Below are 19077 nucleotides of genomic sequence, written 5' to 3' on the forward strand. Positions count from 1 at the left end.
TGTATTTTTTAATAGCACCATTTTTAGGTACATATTATTTATTGATTAACTTTGATCAAATTTTTTTCTGGGGGGAATAGAAAAAAATCTGAAATTTTGCCACTCTTTTTTGCGTCCTAAATCTACGCCGTTTACCGTGTGGTATAAATAACACAATAACTTTATTCAGCGGATTGTTACGATTGCAACGATACCAAATTTGTATAGTTTTTGTATGTTTTACTACTTTTACACAGTAAAAACGCTTTTTTTTCAAAATTATTTGTTTTTGTGTCTCCATATTTGAAGAGCCGTAACGTTTTTATTTTTTCGCCGATGCGGTTGTATGAGGGCTTTTTTTTTTTTTTGCGGGATGACTTGTAGTTTTTATTGGTACCATTTTGGAGTAGATGCGACTTTTTGATCACGTTTTATCACATTTTCTTAAAGTCAGTATTCACAGAAAACAGCAATTTTTCCATAGTTTTTTATTAATTTTTTTACGGCGTTCACCGTGCGGGTTAAATAATGTAATAGCTTTATAGTCGGGGTCGTTACGGACGCGGCGATACAAAATATGTGTAACTTTTTAACTTTATTTCGTTTTTTTAATAGTAAAGCATTTTGTAAGGGGAAAAGCTGGGTTTTTCTTTTTTTTCACATTTTTTTTTAAATTAACTTTATTAAACTTTTTTTTCACTTTTTTACTAGTCCCATTAGGGGACTATAATATGCGATTCTGCGATCCCATTTATAATACACTGCAATACTTTTGTATTGCAGTGTATTACTGCCTGTCCGTTTAACATGCGGCATGATCTAGCAGGCATTCACTCAAGGCAGACCTGGGGGCCTTTATTAGACCCCCGGCTGCCATTAGAGACACAGACACTCGGGTGTCGATCATATCGCCGGGTGTCGGTGGGAGAGAGAGGGAGCTCCCTCCCTCTCTCCAAAACCACTCAGATGCGGTGCTCGCTATTGAGCACCGCATCTGAGGGGTTAAACGGGTGAGATCGATCTCACTCGTCAGAGCAGGGACGCTCCCAGCCCTCAGCTGCATCTGGCAGCTGAGAGCAGGGAGATTTGACAGCTCCCTGCTCTGTTTACTTATTCCGATGCCGCGACGTAAAAAGTCTATGGCATCGGAATAAGGCCCGTTAGTGACCGACGTAGAAACACGATGGGCCGGTCACTAACGGGTTAATAATAAAGGACTGATAAAGGAAAAAGGGGGATTTTTACTTTTAAAACTTTTATTTTCTTATTTTGACAACTTTTTTTTTAACTTTTTTACTTTGTCCCACTAGGGGACTTGAGGGCAGGAGGCCCTGATCGCTATTCTAATACACTGCACTACATGCGTAGTGCAGTGTATTAGAGCTGTCAGCTACTCACTGACAGCAAGCATAGTGGGTCCTGACTTTGTCAGGACCCACTAGGCTTCCGTCGATGGCATAGCAGGACGCCATTGTTATGCGTCCGGTTGCCATAGCCACCATTGCTGCCCGCTATCATGTAGCGGGCCGTCGATGGTGGTTTAACCCCTAAAAAGCCGTGTTCCCTATTAAACGCGGCTTTTAAGGGGATAATCAGCGGGGACACAGCGATCGGTCCCCGCTGTCAGGAGCTGCGGCAACTGCTGTATGAGACAGCAGCTGTCACAGCTCCTGTATGTGTCGGGAGGACGACCGAAACGGCCGTTACTCCCGTGACGTACTATTAGGTCATGGTAGCTGTATCGTTCGCGCTCCATGACCTAATAGTACATCCATGAGCAGGAAGGGGTTAACCTTACAGAGATAACAGCCACAAGACCATAACATTTACCTTCTATGCTTATTTGTCATTCTGGAATAGCTATAAACTTAAAGAGGCTCTGTCACCAGATTTTGCAACCCCTATCACCTATTGCAGCAGATCGACGCTGCAATGTAGATTACAGTAACGTTTTTATTTTTAAAAAACGAGCATTTTTGGCCAAGTTATGACCATTTTTGTATTTATGCAAATGAGGCTTGCAAAAGTACAACTGGGCGTGTTTACAGTTAGGGTATGTGCACACACACTAATTACGTCCGTAATTGACGGACGTATTTCGGCCGCAAGTACCGGACTGAACACACTGCAGGGAGCCGGGCTCCTAGCATCATACTTATGTACGATGCTAGGAGTCCCTGCCTCGCTGCAGGACAACTGTCCCGTACTGAAAACATGATTACAGTACGGGACAGTTGTCCTGCAGAGAGGCAGGGAATCCTAGCATCGTATATAACTATGATGCTAGGAGCCCGGCTCCCTGCACTGTGTTCGGTCCGGTACTTGCGGCCGAAATACGTCCGTCAATTACGGACGTAATTAGTGTGTGTGCACATACCCTAAGGGTATGTTCACACGGCCTATTTACGGACGTAATTCGGGCGTTTTTGCCCCGAATTACGTCTGAAAATAGCGCCTCAATAGCGCTGACAAACATCTGCCCATTGAAAGCAATGGGCAGACGTTTGTCTGTTCACACGAGGCGTATATTTACGCGCCGCTGTCAAATGCCGGCGCGTAAATAGACGCCTGCGTAGAAGAAGTGACCTGTCACTTCTTTGGCCGTAATTGGAGCCGCTATTCATTGACTCCAATGAATAGCAGCGCTAATTACGGCCGTAATTGACGCGGCGTTCTAGCGCCTGCACATGCCGGTACGGCTGAAATTACGGGGATGTTTTCAGGCTGAAACATCCCCGTAATTTCAGCCGTTACGGACCCCCGCCGTGTGAACATACCCTAAAAGTACAACTGGGCGTGTATTATGTGCGTACATCGGGGCGTTTTTACTTCTTTTACTAGCTGGGCGTTAGGAATGGGAGTGTATGATGCTGACGAATCAGCATCATCCACTTCTCTTCATAACGCCCAGCTTCTGGCAGTGCAGACACAGCGTGTTCTCGAGAGATCACGCTGTGACGTTACTCACTTCCTGCTCCAGGTCCTGCATCGTATCGGCCACATAGGCACCAGAGGCTACAGTTGATTCTGCAGCAGCATCAGCGTTTGCAGGTAAGTAGCTACATCGACTTACCTGCAAACGCCGATGCTGCTGCAGAATCAACTGTAGCCTCTGGTGCCGATGTGTCCTCGCTCGTCCGACACGATGCAGGACCTGGGGCAGGAAGTGAGTGACGACACAGCGTGATCTCTGGAGAACACGCTGTGTCTGTGCACTGCCAGAAGCTGGGCGTTCTGAAGAGAAGTGGATGATACTTCTCGTCAGAACGGCCAGCTAGTAAAAGTAGTAAACACGCCCCCGATGTACGCACATAATACACGCCCAGTTGTACTTTTACTTTAAACACGCCCAGTTGGACTTTAGCAAGCCTCATTTGCATAAATAGAAAAATGGTCATAACTTGGCCAAAAATGCTCGTTTTTTAAAAATAAAAACGTTACTGTAATCTACATTGCAGCGCCGATCTGCTGCAATAGGAGATAGGGGTTGCAAAATCTGGTGACAGAGCCTCTTTAACTGAGCACACTAAATGATAGTTAAGGCATAGATTCACCTTTAGTTAACCTAAAGCTGTACATTAAACAATTGCATAAACAAAAATGCTCTAATATACTTCTACGGTCAATTAATAAAAACCAATGACTGTAACAAGGCTTAGTCCTAAAGACTCAAGCCTATGAGTCTATAGGATAGAAAAAAAGGGGACCGATGCAAGGCGCTGCTAATATCAAATAGGGTGTTTATTAAAGATGGGATAATGGTAGGCTACGCGTTTCGACGCAGGAATTGCGTCTTCATCAGGCCATGAACATACACAAAAGAACATCTCATATATATATACACATGTCAGTAATCAAAAACCGACCAATCACCAGGAGGAAATAGGGAGGGGACACAGGGAGTATGCTACGAGGAATAGGACAAAAAGCCGATACAAGAACAACCACGTATGATTGAAAAAGTATGCGTCAATTAGATAAAAGAGCAATATGATAATTGAATTTAACATATAGGAAAAAATAACAGAACATAATAATATAAACCCAATTGTTATGTTCTGTTATTTTTTCCTATATGTTAAATTCAATTATCATATTGCTCTTTTATCTAATTGACGCATACTTTTTCAATCGTACGTGGTTGTTCTTGTATCGGCTTTTTGTCCTATTCCTCGTAGCATACTCCCTGTGTCCCCTCCCTATTTCCTCCTGGTGATTGGTCGGTTTTTGATTACTGACATGTGTATATATATATGAGATGTTCTTTTGTGTATGTTCATGGCCTGATGAAGACGCAATTCCTGCGTCGAAACGCGTAGCCTACCATTATCCCATCTTTAATAAACACTCTATTTGATATTAGCAGCGCCTTGCATCGGTCCCCTTTTTTTCTATCCTATACCTTCATTCTGACGGTGAATTTGCGTTCACCGGCCCTTGGACCTTGGCAGCAGCTACAGATCGCATTTGGCTGGACACACCCTGGGTGTGTCTCCTCACTTCGCATCTCCATAGCAGTGTGCTCCCTGGAGATCGCACCACACCCTCCAACAGTGTTATGCCTGGTCAGCATAACCCAACTAGGTGAGTGCAAATCACCCTAGCATCAATTGTTGTTTTTTGACCTCCGGATAATTGCACTATGTGGCGCCGTGTGTTTTTTCTTCTTTTCTAGAAGCCTATGAGTCCAAATTTAAACTGAAACATCTAAGACCTTGTCCACCCATATTTTATTGGGCGACAAACCCTACTAAGGAATACCGCAACTTCAGGGAGGGAGGGTGGGCGCTGTTCAAAGCTTCTTCTTCCAAAAGACCCAGCGGACATTCCAGCACTGGAATAAATAGAGATTGAAGATTCCCACCAAAATACCGCTGGCCAATCAGCTGGATCTACGACATCCTTCCAGATGTTTCCAACACATTCCAGAACCTGCTCGTGACAAACACAGCTGACCTTCAAGTGAACTCAAAAAGGTAAGTACCAACTCCCCCCATATAGAGGGGGGGGAGACCATTTATGATTAAATAGGAAAAACTAAACCTACAGGCGACATGATCCCATGTGTCCCTGTTGCTAAGGGCACCCTGGCCTTCCATTCCCTCAGACCAGATGGAGCTCCTTATTTTGGGCTATCTGTAAGATTCCATGCATCAACTAAACGGACCCCTGGTCATCCGAAAGATTACCTGATCTGTATACAAATAAGGACATGTGAGCCTTCTTGGCGTTCCTTACTTGACTAGAGTCCTTGCATAAATCTTTCGGCCCCCAAATTAAAAGATTGGGAAGCCGTTTATTTAGTGCAGGTTCAACTACTATCTTCCCTTTAGCAGGGCACCTTATAAACGCCCTAAATTAAAGTACATGTGTTCTTTAAAGGGGTTGTCTCATGAAGAGAGCCCCTTTCTATATGCCCTATTGAGGCATATGGACATCACTGGACTCCTCCCTATGAGCCATGGTGGAGGACTGATCACAAAGATCGTCTCTTATTCTGGTGTATTAAATGGTCAGCCACTGATTTGGCCAGGATGTCGTACTACATTTCTGCTGCAGGAGAAATGTATGGCCAGATGAGGTTTCCACCGGTGATAACAGCTGATGGCCGGGGATTAAAGAAGTCAGACCCACGAACAGCGATCAGCGATCAGCTGATCATCAGGCCGGCTTCTATTTATAAAAGGTATTTTTTTTAATGAATAAACTCCTTTAACACATGGGACAGAGAATCACTAATAGAGCATTGCAGATGAGAAAAAAATGAAAGTATAAATTTCAAACAGAAATGGTTTTTACATCTATTTTTTACAGGAAAACTTTCACCGAGTTTTGTCACATGGCATTTATAATTTTGTCACTTGTTCTTTAGCAAAAGCCAGTTCTGAGGACATTGCTGCCTATGCTGCAGTTTGAATTTTGTTTGTTAATAGGTTTTTAGCATAGATAAGAAGTACAAGAAAATGCCAATGTAGATGCGTAAATTGAATGACCTGCATTGCAAAATTTGTAACAGAGCCCCCACAACTATTACATCCGTTTTATAGTAATGCGATCTTTTTATGTGGCATTGGTCTCAGCACCCCATACGGTTGTGTCCCTGCCTCCCTGTATGCCCTCCTATTCACTTCAGAGTAGCTAGGCAGTCTATATTACTCCAGAAAATCAATATTGCTTCAGAGCAAGTAAGCATTTTAGGAAGCTGAATGTAATACTGTATAAGCCTCCCTGGCAGTACCCTATATAAAAGACATAGGCCTATTAGATCCTCTGCAAAGATGTTCTTTATTGTAGCATTATACAATAACGTATTTATATCATTTCCACCATTAACCTGTTAACGCCGAAGGACGGATATATCCGTCCTCTGCAGCTGCTAGTTCGCTCTGATCGCGCGGGTACTGACAGTGTACACACACGATCGCGCTCCGATTCCTGCACTTTAACCCATTAAATGCCACTGTCAATAGCGACAGCAACATCTAATGTGTTTGACAGAGGGAGGGAGCTCCCTTTGTCACCCTATCAGCGCCCCCGCAAAGAAATCGCGGGTCGCCGTTGGGTTTCCATGGCAGCCAGGGGCCTAACAAAGACCCTCAGGTCTGTCTTCAGCAAATGCCTGTTAGGCAATAATGCTTTGATATACTAAATATACCAAAGCATTATATATGCGATCAGCAGATCACATAGTGAAGTCCCCTGGTGGGACTAAAAAAAATAATGTAAAGCAGTTAAATAAAGTTTGTGAAAAAAATATATAATAATTTACAGTCAAAATCAAATAAAACGAGTGGTTTTATTTGGTAAAAGTGCCAAAACAAATAAAACAAACACATATATGGTATCCCCGCGATCGTAACAACTTGAACAATAAAATGAACACATTAAACCGCTGGATGAACGGTGTCCAAAAAAAACGCAAAAAACAATGGCAAAATTCTCTCTTTTCTCCCATTCTCCCCATAAAAAATTACATAAAAGTTAATCTATAAGTCCTATGTACCCCAAAATAGTACTAATGATAACTACACCTGGGCCCGCAAAAATTAAGCCCACACACATTGCCACATTGACGGAAAAATAAAAAAAGTTACGGCTCTTGGAATGCAGCGATGCAAAAACAAGTAATTTTTTTCTAAAAGGGTTTTTATTGTGCAGACGTAGTAAAACATAGAAAACCTTTACATATTTGATATCCCCGTAATCGTGCCGACCCATAGAATAAAGTTAACATGTTATTTAGGCTGCATAGTAAACGGCGTAAACTTATAACGTGAAAATCAATGCTGGAATAGCTGCTTATTTTCAGTTCTCTCCTAAAATAAAGTTAATCGATATATTATAAGCATCTAAAAATGGTACAATTACAAAATACAACTCGTCCCGCAAAAAACAAACGACGGAATAAAAAGTTACGACTCTTGGAATGCGACCGTGAAAAAACAAAAAAATAATCCTTGGTCATTAACGCGCAAAATGGCCTGGTCATTAAGGGGTTAATTAACATAGTTCTCTTTCCCAGCACAAACACTATCCTTGAGTTTTTACAAGACCATGCAGTACCAGCTGGCGGGCAGCAGAGGGAGACAGAGTTCTGCAGAGAAGGCGGGGCTGTATATGCTATGACAGGAAAGAGAAGAGACAGAGTTCGGTGAGGACAGAGCGCTGGTGGTCACTGTTTAGTTGCAGGTTTGTTTCTGACATCTAACCTTCCTTTACAGAACAGCGTGAAAGCAGTATGGCTATAAAAGAAGGACTAGCTGCTGTTCACAGCACACTGGCGTAATAGGAGGTTTGCTTTTTATCAAATATCTAGTATACCGGGGTCAAATAGATAACGTATTTGGAATTGTGTGTGTTTTATTACTATATTATTTATGATGGTAAAATTATAGGTGGGCATTCATAAATAGTGTGTACGGTATAAATGTCAATGACTAAATCTGCCCCTGTGGCCTGCAGAAATGTAAAATAAATATATACAGGCACCCTATTTCAACGCCAGTCTGCGGCTGGGTTCACACTTTGCAGTATTGTACCACGCGGCAAAACTGCAAACTGGGAGGAAAAGTATAAAGGAAAGGTTTTGGCTAGGGCTGCACAGCAAAAAATCTAAAGTGAATGTGGCTGCGTTGCGACCCGCAGCTTTGTGCGACACGACAGTCGCAAGAAGGGCCGCAGGTTTAGATGTCTGACGACTGTCGCGTCGTGGCAACCTCTGGATCGCAACATGGCCGCATTGACTGTCATTATGTGCAATGCATGCAGGGGCACACCGCAATCTTTATAATACAGCAAAATAATCGATTGCACTGTGTGAATATACCCTAAGTGCACTTTTTTGGGGCTGCAATTTTTGTGCTCAAACTGTAACATTTGTGTAGAAACGCAGCAGTTTTGGCAGAATTACAAAAACTGCGCATAAATATTCAACAAAAACATCTCATGTGATTACACCCTAAGGCCAGGTTCACACGCACAGTTTTGATGCAGTATTTGGTGTCGTTTTTGGCTCCGCTTTTTAAACCAAACACAGGAATGGACACAAATATAATGGGATGGATCGGTCTTTTCTCTATACTATGCCTTCCTTTTGGATCTACTTCTGGCTGTGACTCAAACTGCATGAAAACTTTGTGTGTGATTCTGGCCTTATACGTGCATCTTTTACATACACTACAGGGTTTAGCACAGAAAACTCCGTCCGTAACTGCGCCAAAACTATGTGTCGATCTGACCTAGACAGGAATCACAAAAGTCGTTTTTGGTGCAGTTTCTAACGCACTTTTTTTCGCCAAAGTAGAAAATACAATCTAAGGGCTTGTTCACACAGTTTATTTTGACAAGCTTTTTGGAGCGGAAACAGCTCCGCGAAAACCGGCCGATAATGCCTCCCATTGATTTCAATGGGAGGCGGGGGCGGTTTTCTCCCGCGAGCGGTAAAACTGCCTCGCGGGAGAAAGAGGGGACATGCCCTATCTTCGCGCGTTTACCCCTCTGACCTCCCATTGACATCAGTGGGAGGCAGAGAAAGCGTATTTCGCTGAGTTTTTTGCCCGTAGCACTCAATGGCCGGGGGCGAAAAACGCAGCGAAAATCGCGGCAAACGACGTGCAGGAAGGACAAAATCTGCATCAAAATCCCAAACGGAATTTTGAGGCAGAATATTCCTCCTGCAAAAAACTCTGTCTGAACACAGCCTTATTAGTTGTATAGGCCAGGATCACACATGCATTTAAAAGATGTATCAGTCTTTTCTTTATATGCTTCCATTCTTTTGGATCCACTTCTGGCTATGGCATTAAATCTACTTGTGTGAACTTATAAATATAGACTTATAAATATATCGAAAGGTGTCCGTGGCCAATAGAAATGAATGGGTCCACAATTTCATCCGTGATTACGGATGAAAACTACGGTTGTGTACATGGGGCCTTATACATTTCCTTCCACCTATATCTACTTCTGTCTTTGGCTCAAAAACCTACACCAAAAACTGCGTAGAAACAGCATGTGTGATTTCAGCCTTAGGCCGGATTCACACGAGCGTTGCCCATCTCGGACGTGGAAAATGGGAAGTTTTTCATGTTGGAGGTGCATCTGAGCTCTGCGCTGCAAGACGCGATATCACGCATCCCCCATAGACTAGTCTATGTAGGGATGCGCGAAAAAATAGAACATGTCCTATTTCCTCACGGACCCTTCACATGGTCCGTTGTTTTAATGGCCGTCACATGGACGTATAACACGTTTGTCTGAATAAGGCCTTAAACAGAACCTGCCACCTCTCGACATGCCTATTTTAGTGAACACTGGTATTCCCCATGAAGTAACAATTCTGGAACATGTTTTCTTAGGCCCCATGCACACTTCAGTTTTTTCCTTCAGTGTGCTATACGTTTTTGTCACTGATAGCACACTGAACCCATTCATTTTAATGGGGCCATGCACACTTAAGTTTTTTTGACGGTCCGTTGCTCCTTTCCGATCCAAAGTAGAGCATGTCCTATACTTTGGTCCGGGATTCCGTGACCGTGAGGCCCATGCAAGTCAATGGGGCCGTCAAAAAACTGAAGGCACACGGAAGGCATCCGTGTGCCGTCCGTGTGTGACGGAGCCGTTGCCTAGCAACCGCCGGGCGGGCAGAAAAACATTAGAAAAATATTACACTAATCGGCAACCACTTGTCTCTATCAATCACTGATAGAAAAAAGAGGCTGCTGATTACAAATAAAATAAAAAGCATTTCATACGTACCCGGTCGTTGTCTTGGTGACGCGTCCCTCTTCTTCCTCCAGTCCAACCTTCTTTTGTGATGCAGCAGCCTGTGATTGGCTGCAGCGGCGACATGGATTGAATGTCATCACTGGAGGAATGTAAGTATGAACTTATTATTTTTTTTTTTATTACATTAAAATTTTATTTTCCGTGCGCCGAGCATGGTACTGTCCAGGGTGCTGAAAGAGTTACCGCCGATCAGTGCAGCCCATTAACTCTTTCAGCACTCTGGACAGTACCATGCTCGGCGCACGGAAACGGAAACACGGGAGTGCACACGGAAACCACACGGCCGATAAAACGGGTTCACGGACCCGTCAAAAGCAGCCGTGAAAACGGTGACGTAAGTGTGCACGAGGCCTTAGAACTTACGTTGTCCTGTTTCCCTGTTATTCCTATGAATAAATTGAGACTTAGGCTGGATTTGCGCACTTAACAGCTCCGTGTGTCATGACCATATGATGCGCGGCTGCGTGATTTTCGCGCAGCCGCCATCATTATGACACTCTGTTTGTATACCGAAAAGCACGTGGTGTTTTCAATTATACTTTTTACTGCTGTTGCGCGAATTACGCGCGTCACACGGAAGTACTTCCGTGTGCTGCGTGTGATTTTCACGCACCCATTGACTTAAATGGGTGCGTGATGCCCGAGAAACGCACAAATAACGGACATGTCGTGAGTTTTACGCAGCGGACATATGCTGCGTGAAAATCGCGGACTGTCTGAATGGCCCCATAGACTAACATAGGTCCGTGCGGGGCGCGTGAAAATCACGCGCGTTGAACGGACCTATTATACGTTCGTCTAAATAAGCCCTTAGCGTTAACACTCTCCTTGTCAAAGGTGTGTGTCCCTACACAGTCTCTGCAAATATTTCTTCAGCAATTCCGTTGAAAAACGCAGACATTCGCTGCAGCAAAAACGCACCATTTCCTGGGGTTTTTACAGCAGAAAATAGTGAGTATTTGTGCAAAACGCAGCAAATGTTACGAGATGGAGACATCTCTGAAAAACGCAGCAATTCTGTCCACTTTCCGCAGCAAGAAGTGACCTGCTGCGGTCTGAAAAATACGCACCACAGGTAAATTTCTGCTTGGAATTTTTACGCACAGTGTGGATGAGATTTGTTAAATCTCATCCACTATGCTGCTACTGTATTCTGCTACGTTTTTTCCGTCCGAAATTCTGGCCAGAAAAAAAAGCAGCAATTCCGCAGCATGTGGATGAGCCCTCACTCTGTCAGTCTATATATGGACACCCACCTACTGGGAACACCCAGTTGTCAATATATTAATACATTTCTAGGAGGAATAATAGAGAACGTTCTCCAGAATTGTTGTTTCATGGGCAATATAATTACTAAAACAGACATGTCAGGAGAGGGGACAGGTCCACTTTAGCCATTTTTCGCTTTCGTTTTTTTTTTTTCCCCCTCCCTTCCTTCTAAGGGTATGTTCACACGGCCGTTTTTAAACGCCCAAAAAACGGCTGAAAAATCAGAAGCAGAACGCCTTCAAACATCTGCCCATTGATTTCAATGGGAAAAACGGTGTTCTGTTCCGACGGGCCGTTTTTCTCATAAAAAAAACTGCAGCGAAAAAGAAGTGCATGTCACTTCTTTAGCCGTTTTTGGAGCAGTTTTTCATAGACTCTATAGAAAAATGGCCGTAAAAACGCTGCGAAAAACGTCTGAAAATCTCTCACGGACCTATGTTAGTGAATAGGGCCGTTCAGGCAGTCCGTGATTTTCAGACCGCGTATGTCCGCTGCGTGAAACTCACGACATGTCCTATACTTGGTCGTTTTTCGCGCATCATGCACCCATTGTAGTCAATGGGTGCGTGAAAATCACGCACGTTACACGGAAGCACTTTCCGTGTGCCGCGCGTGATTCGCGCTACAGTTGTAAAATCAATCAATGAATGAAAACAAAAAAGCACTTCCTGCTTTTATGTTTGTAAACATAAAAACAGTGTCATAACGATGCCATATGCGCGAAAATCACGTAGGCACTCACCACATACTGATGCCACACGGAACTGCTACACTCGCAAAACGCAGAGTTTTTTGCACGCGCAAAACGCACATGTTCGTGTGAATAAGGCCTAAGAGTCATTACTTTTTTCCATCAACATAGATCTTTGAGGGCTTGTTTTTTGCAGGATAAGTTGTAGTTTTTAATGCCATCATTTATTGTGCCATGTAATGTACTGGAAATTAATTATTTGAGAAGTGGAATGGCATAAAACTAGCAATTCCTCCATAGTTTTTTTGGTTTTTCTTTTACCGTGCGGTAAAAAATTCTGCGGGTCGATGTACAACTATGGTGATACCAAATTTTTATATATTTTTTTGTTTTACCACTTTTACAAAATAAAAACAATTTGGTGACAAAAAAAATAAATAAAAGAGTTTTGAGTCACTAAATTCTGAGACTCATAATTTCGATGTTAGTTGATGGCGCTGTGTACGACTTTTTGATCGCAAGTGTTTTTATGGCCGAGATCAGTCGACGCCTGATGCGCATGGAGTGAGCTCAGCCCGTGAGCCCACTCTATAATCTCCTTACTGGCCATGATGTACAGTTACTTCAAATGTTGGAAAGAGGTTAAAGGGTATTCTGGGGCTTAAATACTGATGGCCTATCCTCAGGATAGTCCATTAATATTTGATTGGTGGGAGTCTCTTTTCTGATCACTCCTGACTGGTTTTTCTACCTATCGGTTTGAAAGTCATAATTGATGCAGGATCCAATTGTTATTGATCACATCTAAGTTATGAACTTAGATGTGATCGATAACAGCTTGATCTGCGTGTCAGAGACTCACAGGACCTGCTGTCTCTGAACCTGTCAGTGCCGCTGACCTGACGGATACAGGTTTCAGCGCAGGATACAGCTGCTGTATCTCAAAAACAGCGAAATAATTTTTAATAGAAAATATTTAGAAAGTTACACCAAACAAACTGAATCACACAAAAAAAAATAAAAAAATTTCAAAGGTGTACATAGCAGTGGCGTAACTACTGCTGTAGCAGCCATAGCGGCTGCTACGGGGGCCCGCGGAATGAGGGGGCACATGCCACCCGCCGACATGGCCCCCCCCATTCCCGGTAGCACCGCTAGCATCCGCTTTGGCTGCTACAGCGGTAGCGATGCCACATTCAATAGTAGCAGATACTATTAAATAGTATAAAACTATAATAGGTCCAGATACTATTGAACACTATGGCAGAGCAGGGAGATATCTCCCTGTAGCCAAGTAAATGGCGCCGGGTCAGGATCCCTGGCCGGCGTGATAATGTCACTGGATCACGCCGGCCTACGCAAGGAACCCGACGACGTTGATTCTTTGGAACAGCTCTGTTTGTCACGGGAACGGGACCTAAGTGAATATAAAGTTTTATTTGTTGGGGGGGGGGGGCATTACCTACGAGGGGGGGGGGGGTTTAGGACACTATCTACATGGGGAAGTGGGCGCTATCTACAGTGGGGCTGTATTGCACTATCCACAAGGGGGAGGTGGGTGTGCTATCTACAGGGGGGGCTGTATGGCACTATCTACAAGGGGGAGATGGGGCGTTTTCTACAGGACTGGCTGTATGGCACTATCTACCTAGGAGCTGTATGGCACTATCTACCTGGGGGAGCACTGTCTACAAGGGGGTGCTGCATGGCACTATCTACAGGGGGTACTATATACAAGGTGGTGACACCCAGGGGAGGGGGGCCCAGTCAAAAGTTTTCTATGGGGCCCAGTCATTCCTAGTTAGGCCCCTTGTACATAGCCTTTAAGTTCAGAAAAATTTCAAGATACCCCTCAGTAATGCGAGGATTACACACCGTTTTGATGCAGGTTTTGGCCTAGTTTTTATTCGCTAAAGCCATAAGTGGATCCAAAAGGAAGGAAAGGTATAAAGAAAAGACTGATGCATCTTCTTTATTTTGTGTCTACTCTTGTGTTAGGGTCAAAAACGGCATCAAAACTGTGTGTGATCCTGGCCTAAAGGCCTCCAGACTGGACACATTTCTGGAATTGTTCTCCACATCACACCACTTAAAGAGGCTCTGTCGCCAGATTATAAGTACCCTATCTCCTACATAATCTGATCGGTGCTGTAATGTAGATAACAGCAGTGGTTTTTATTTTAGATTTATGCTAATGAGTTTCTCAATGGACAACTGGGCGTGTTTTTACTTTTTACCAACTGGGTGTTGTACAGAGGAGTGTATGACGCTGACCAATCAGTGACCAATCAGCGTCATACACTTCTCATTGTTCCAGCCCAGCATGATCCACAGCACAGTGTGATTTGTGCAGTGAAAGAAGCTGGGCTGGAACAATGAGAAGTGTATGACGCTGATTGGTCACTGATTGGTCAGCCTCATACACTTCTCTCCACAACGCCCAGTTGGTAAAAAGTAAAAACACGCCCAGTTGTCCATTGAGAAACTCATTAGCGTAAATCTAAACTAGCTCATAACTTGCTCAAAAATGATTGTTTTTAAAAATAAAAACCACTGCTGTTATCTACATTACAGCGCCAATCACATTATGTAGGAGATAGGGCACTTCTAATCTGGTGACAGAGCCCCTTTAATAAGGGTTAAAACAATCTGCTTTGTGCATCTAGATACATGAACTGTTATGCACTTTGAGCTTTTATCCTAATCTCCTCCCATCTGCTTTTTCCTCCAGGTGCACAGTCCATTCTTCTATTCCATGTTTCGTTTGTCCCCCCAGCGTTTGCTCTCCCTGTCACCCCGTTGTGGAGAATCTTACATAATGCAGAGTGTAAAGGGAATACAAACTCCCAGAAAACATGAAGGCAAAGTGGCTTTGGTGACTGCATCGACAGATGGGTAATTCATCTCTAAGTATTTAGTGTAACTGGTGTGTGCCTAAAGGCTATGGACACCTTTTTTTTTAAATTAATTTTTTTATTGCATATATTTAGAAATAATTTTTGTTATAGGTTTTTATTAAAAATTCGTAATGTGTTGGATTTTAGTGTGAACGAGATTCTGCACTTTACTATGTATTGTAATACATGCAGGCTGCAAAATGAAAACGGTACATAATTTAAAAAAAAAACTTATAATAAAAATTATTTGTAACACAAAATACAAGCAATAGAAAAACAAATATAAACTTCCGGTGCCGACATGCGAAGACGCAGTAGACGAGTGCTCTGTCGCGGCCCCTCAAAATTCTAGGCTCCTTTGACGTAAAAAGCAGAGATAACCTCTTGGGTTGATTAACCCAATCCTGCAGGGGAGGACAACGCTACATACCGAAGGAGCGTTAATACATCCACGTCTTGAGGGAGACATCTCTCCCACGACCCGCACTGACAAGATGGCGGCGGGCCGCTCGTCTGCCAGCAAGGAGGACCTGGAAGAAGTTTTCCTCAGGAGCAGAGTCTAAGTCCAGTACACAACCTTTTCACATCGACTATAAGAAGCTGGCCATTAAGGTAGCCAGACGGATCTCCCCGGATTTGCAATCTACACTAGCGAAGACTATAACTAACTCTCTTCAAACCTTGCAGTCGGAGGTTACTGTGCATGCAGTTAGACTAGATGAAGCCGAAAATCGCATTTCAGTCGCAGAAGATGATATGGCGAAAGCACATACTGATATTAGAGATTTACTGCGGGAAAAGTGCCGTATCTTGGAAAAGCTCGATGACCTAGAAAACAGGTCCATACGCAGCAACCTCAGGCTGGTGGGTCTCCCAGAATCTGTGCCTGCCAGTGCACTTTTCCAAATATTTACGGTGCAAATACCTCTCATTCTTGACTTAGAGGGCCCATTTAAAGTTGAACGCGCACACCGACTGGGGCCTAAAAATATGCAACGAAACAACATGCCACAGACTAGGAGTCAGCTTGACAGACCTCGCCAAGTCATCGTCAAATATTTAGATTACTCTGAAAAGGTGACTGTTTTGAGAGCTTACAAGAGAAAGGCACAGCCCCTGCGCATTGAAGGGGTCAATGTACCTTTTTTTTTGGAGATTACTCTGTCGCGCTCACATACAAACGCAGAGCGTTCAGCAGGTTTTGCACAGTGCTCCACCACAACAAATGGCGCTACCAACTTCAATATCCTGCGACACTACGCATCACCAGACCTGATGGCACAACACAGACCTTCACGGATCCTTAACCCCTTCCCGCTCAGCTCCGTAATAGTACTGACCTGAGTTAACACGGCGCCATCTTTCCCCTGCGCGTGTTTGAGCTGTAATACCTGCTGTTTCAAATAGCCGGCTATCTCGGCTCAGTCTGCAGGGACCCCGCAGATTAACCGATTAACCCCTTTAGAAGCTGCGTTCAATAGCGATCACGGCCTCTTAGGGGTTAAACCACCATCGACGGCCCACTACATGATAGCTGGCGGCGATGGTGGCTATGGAAAACTGAGGCCTAACAATGGCGCCCGGCTATGCAATCTACGGAAGCTTAGTGGGTCCTGGCAGTCAGGACCCACTATGCTTGCTGACCGCTCTAATACACTGTACTACGCATGTAGTGCAATGTATTAGGATAGTGATCAGGGCCTCCTGCCCTCAAGTTCCCTAGTGGAACAAAGTAAAAAAGAAAGTTGTGTAAATACAAGAAAATAAAAGTTTTAAAAGAAGTAATCCCCGTTTTTCCCTTATCAGTCCTTTTATTATTAATAAAAATAAACCATACATAATTGGTATCGCCGCGTCCGTAACTGCCTGAACTGCAAAATTATGTCGTTATTTATCCCGTGCGGTGAATGCCATAAAAGAAAATAATAAATCATACCAGAATCACAATTGTTTGGTTACTTCACCCAAAAAATTGAATAAAAAGAGATCAAAAAGTCGCATGTACCTAAAAATGGTACTGATCGAAAACTACAGTTCGTTACGCAAATAAACAAGTCCTCGCACGGCTTTCTTGATGGAAAAATAAAAAAGTTCTGGCTCTTAGAATAAGGTAACACAAAAAGTAAATGATTTTTTACAAAAAGTATTTTATTGTGCAAACGCCATGAGACCTAAAAAAAACTATAAACATAAGGTATCGCCGTAATCGTATCGCCCCGCAAAATCAAGTGAATGTCATTAATAGCGCACGGTGAACGCTGTAAAAAAAATTGAATAAAAAAAACAATAGAAGAATTGCTGTTTTTTAGTCACCACGCCACTTAAAAATAGAATAAAAACTGACCAAAAAGTCGAATGCACCCCAAGAAAACTACAATGGATTCCTCAAGGGGTCTAGTTTCCAAAATAGGGTCACTTTTGGGAGTTTCCATGTTTTGGCACCATAAGACCTCTTCAAACCGGACATGGTGCCTAATAAAAAGGAGGTCTCAAAATCCACTAGGCGCTCCTTTGCTTCGGAGGCCGGTGCTTCAGTCCATTACCGCACTAGGGCCACATGTGGGATATTTCCCAAAACTGCAGAATCTGGGCAATAAATATTGAGTTGCGTTTCTCTGGTAAAACCTTCTGTTTTACAGGAAAAAATGGAATAAAAAGGATTTTCTGACAAAAAAAGGAAACCTGTAAATTTCACCTCCTACTTTGCTTTAAATTCCTGTGAAACAAATAAAGGGTTCATAAACTTTCTAAATGCTGTTTTGAATACTTTTGAGGGGTCTAGTTTCTAAAATGGGGTGTTTGATATGATTTTCTAATATATAAGCCCCTCAAAGCAACTTCAGAACTGAACTGGAACCTAAGGAAAAAAGAGGCTTTTTCTTATACCACACCCCGATGTACCATATAGTCGTGTCCAGGATGCGTTATGAGGCAATACTTTGCTTCTTGCATTATACTGATAATGAGCAGTGCCAACCCGAGTTGACCCCAGTTTTGACTGTATAAACTGAGACCCCTATTAGACCATTTCAGTGCCCGGTTTTCCCAAGCATACACCCCCGAGAAGCGTATTTCTATTGATGAGTCCTTGGTACATTTTAAAGAAGGCTTCAATTCCGCCAGTACCTGCCGAGTAAGAGGGCAAGGTATGGCGTGAAGATGTATAAGCTGTGCGAGAGTGCATCAGGGTATACCTACAAATGTAGGATATATGAAGGGAAGGACCCCAGAATGCCGCCCCCTTACTGGGAGTTAATGCAAAAATTGTGTGGGATTTGGTGCAACCACTGCTGGACCAGGGTTACCACCTCTACCTGGATAATTTTTACACCAGCGTCCCACTCTTCAACTGCCTCGCTTCCAGAAGTATTGCGGCATGCGGCACTGCTAGAAGAAATCTGAGGCCTCCCTAAGACTCTGCTTGGGCAAACACTCAGAAGGGGTGAGAGCAGGGCACGTTCTAGCAGCAACATATTGTGTGTCAAGGACAAGAGTGATGTCCTTGTATTAACAACAATACATGGCCACACCAGTACCCATGTACCAGTAAGAGGTACCAGTACAGAGACCCCCAAACCAGACTGCATCCTGGACTACAATAGGTACATGGGAGGGGTGGACTTGTCAGATCAAGTCGTGAAGCCCTACAGCGCCATGCCGTGTGGTATAAGAAACTGGCCGTGCACATCATACAGATGGCGTTGTACGTGGCATTGTATGTGCTATGTCGATGTGCGAGCCAGATGGGAATTTTCCTCGAATTTCAAGAGGTGGGTATCAAGAACCTAATCTTTAGGGACCAAGAAGGGGGAGCACCCAGTACTTCTGGAAGCGAGACCACACGCATCGTACCAGGGCAACACTTTCCAGGAGAAGTTCCGCCAAACTGGCAAAAAGGGAGAAAGTCAAAGGAGGTGCAGAGTCTTCTCAAAGATGGGGATAAGTAAGGAGACA

At 43.6% G+C, this 19077-nt stretch overlaps 1 protein-coding gene across 2 annotated transcripts in view; it reads left to right on the forward strand.

The window, feature by feature from the left end:
• Positions 1-7565: 7565 nt before the first annotated feature.
• Positions 7566-19077, forward strand: part of LOC142654395 (dehydrogenase/reductase SDR family member 4-like) — a 45376-nt gene continuing 33864 nt past the window's right edge. Inside the window, exons 1-2 of one of the 2 annotated variants that reach the window (XM_075828919.1) lie at positions 7566-7668; positions 14958-15121. In XM_075828919.1, the coding sequence (XP_075685034.1) occupies positions 14982-15121 (140 nt within the window). In that variant the 5' untranslated portion in view covers positions 7566-7668; positions 14958-14981. Of the gene's footprint in view, positions 7669-7695; positions 7772-14957; positions 15122-19077 lie in introns of those variants that run through there. The other variant, XM_075828920.1, reaches the window with a different exon arrangement.

This window comes from Rhinoderma darwinii, chromosome 1 (genome assembly GCF_050947455.1).
Source record: "Rhinoderma darwinii isolate aRhiDar2 chromosome 1, aRhiDar2.hap1, whole genome shotgun sequence".
Lineage (NCBI taxonomy): Eukaryota > Metazoa > Chordata > Amphibia > Anura > Rhinodermatidae > Rhinoderma > Rhinoderma darwinii.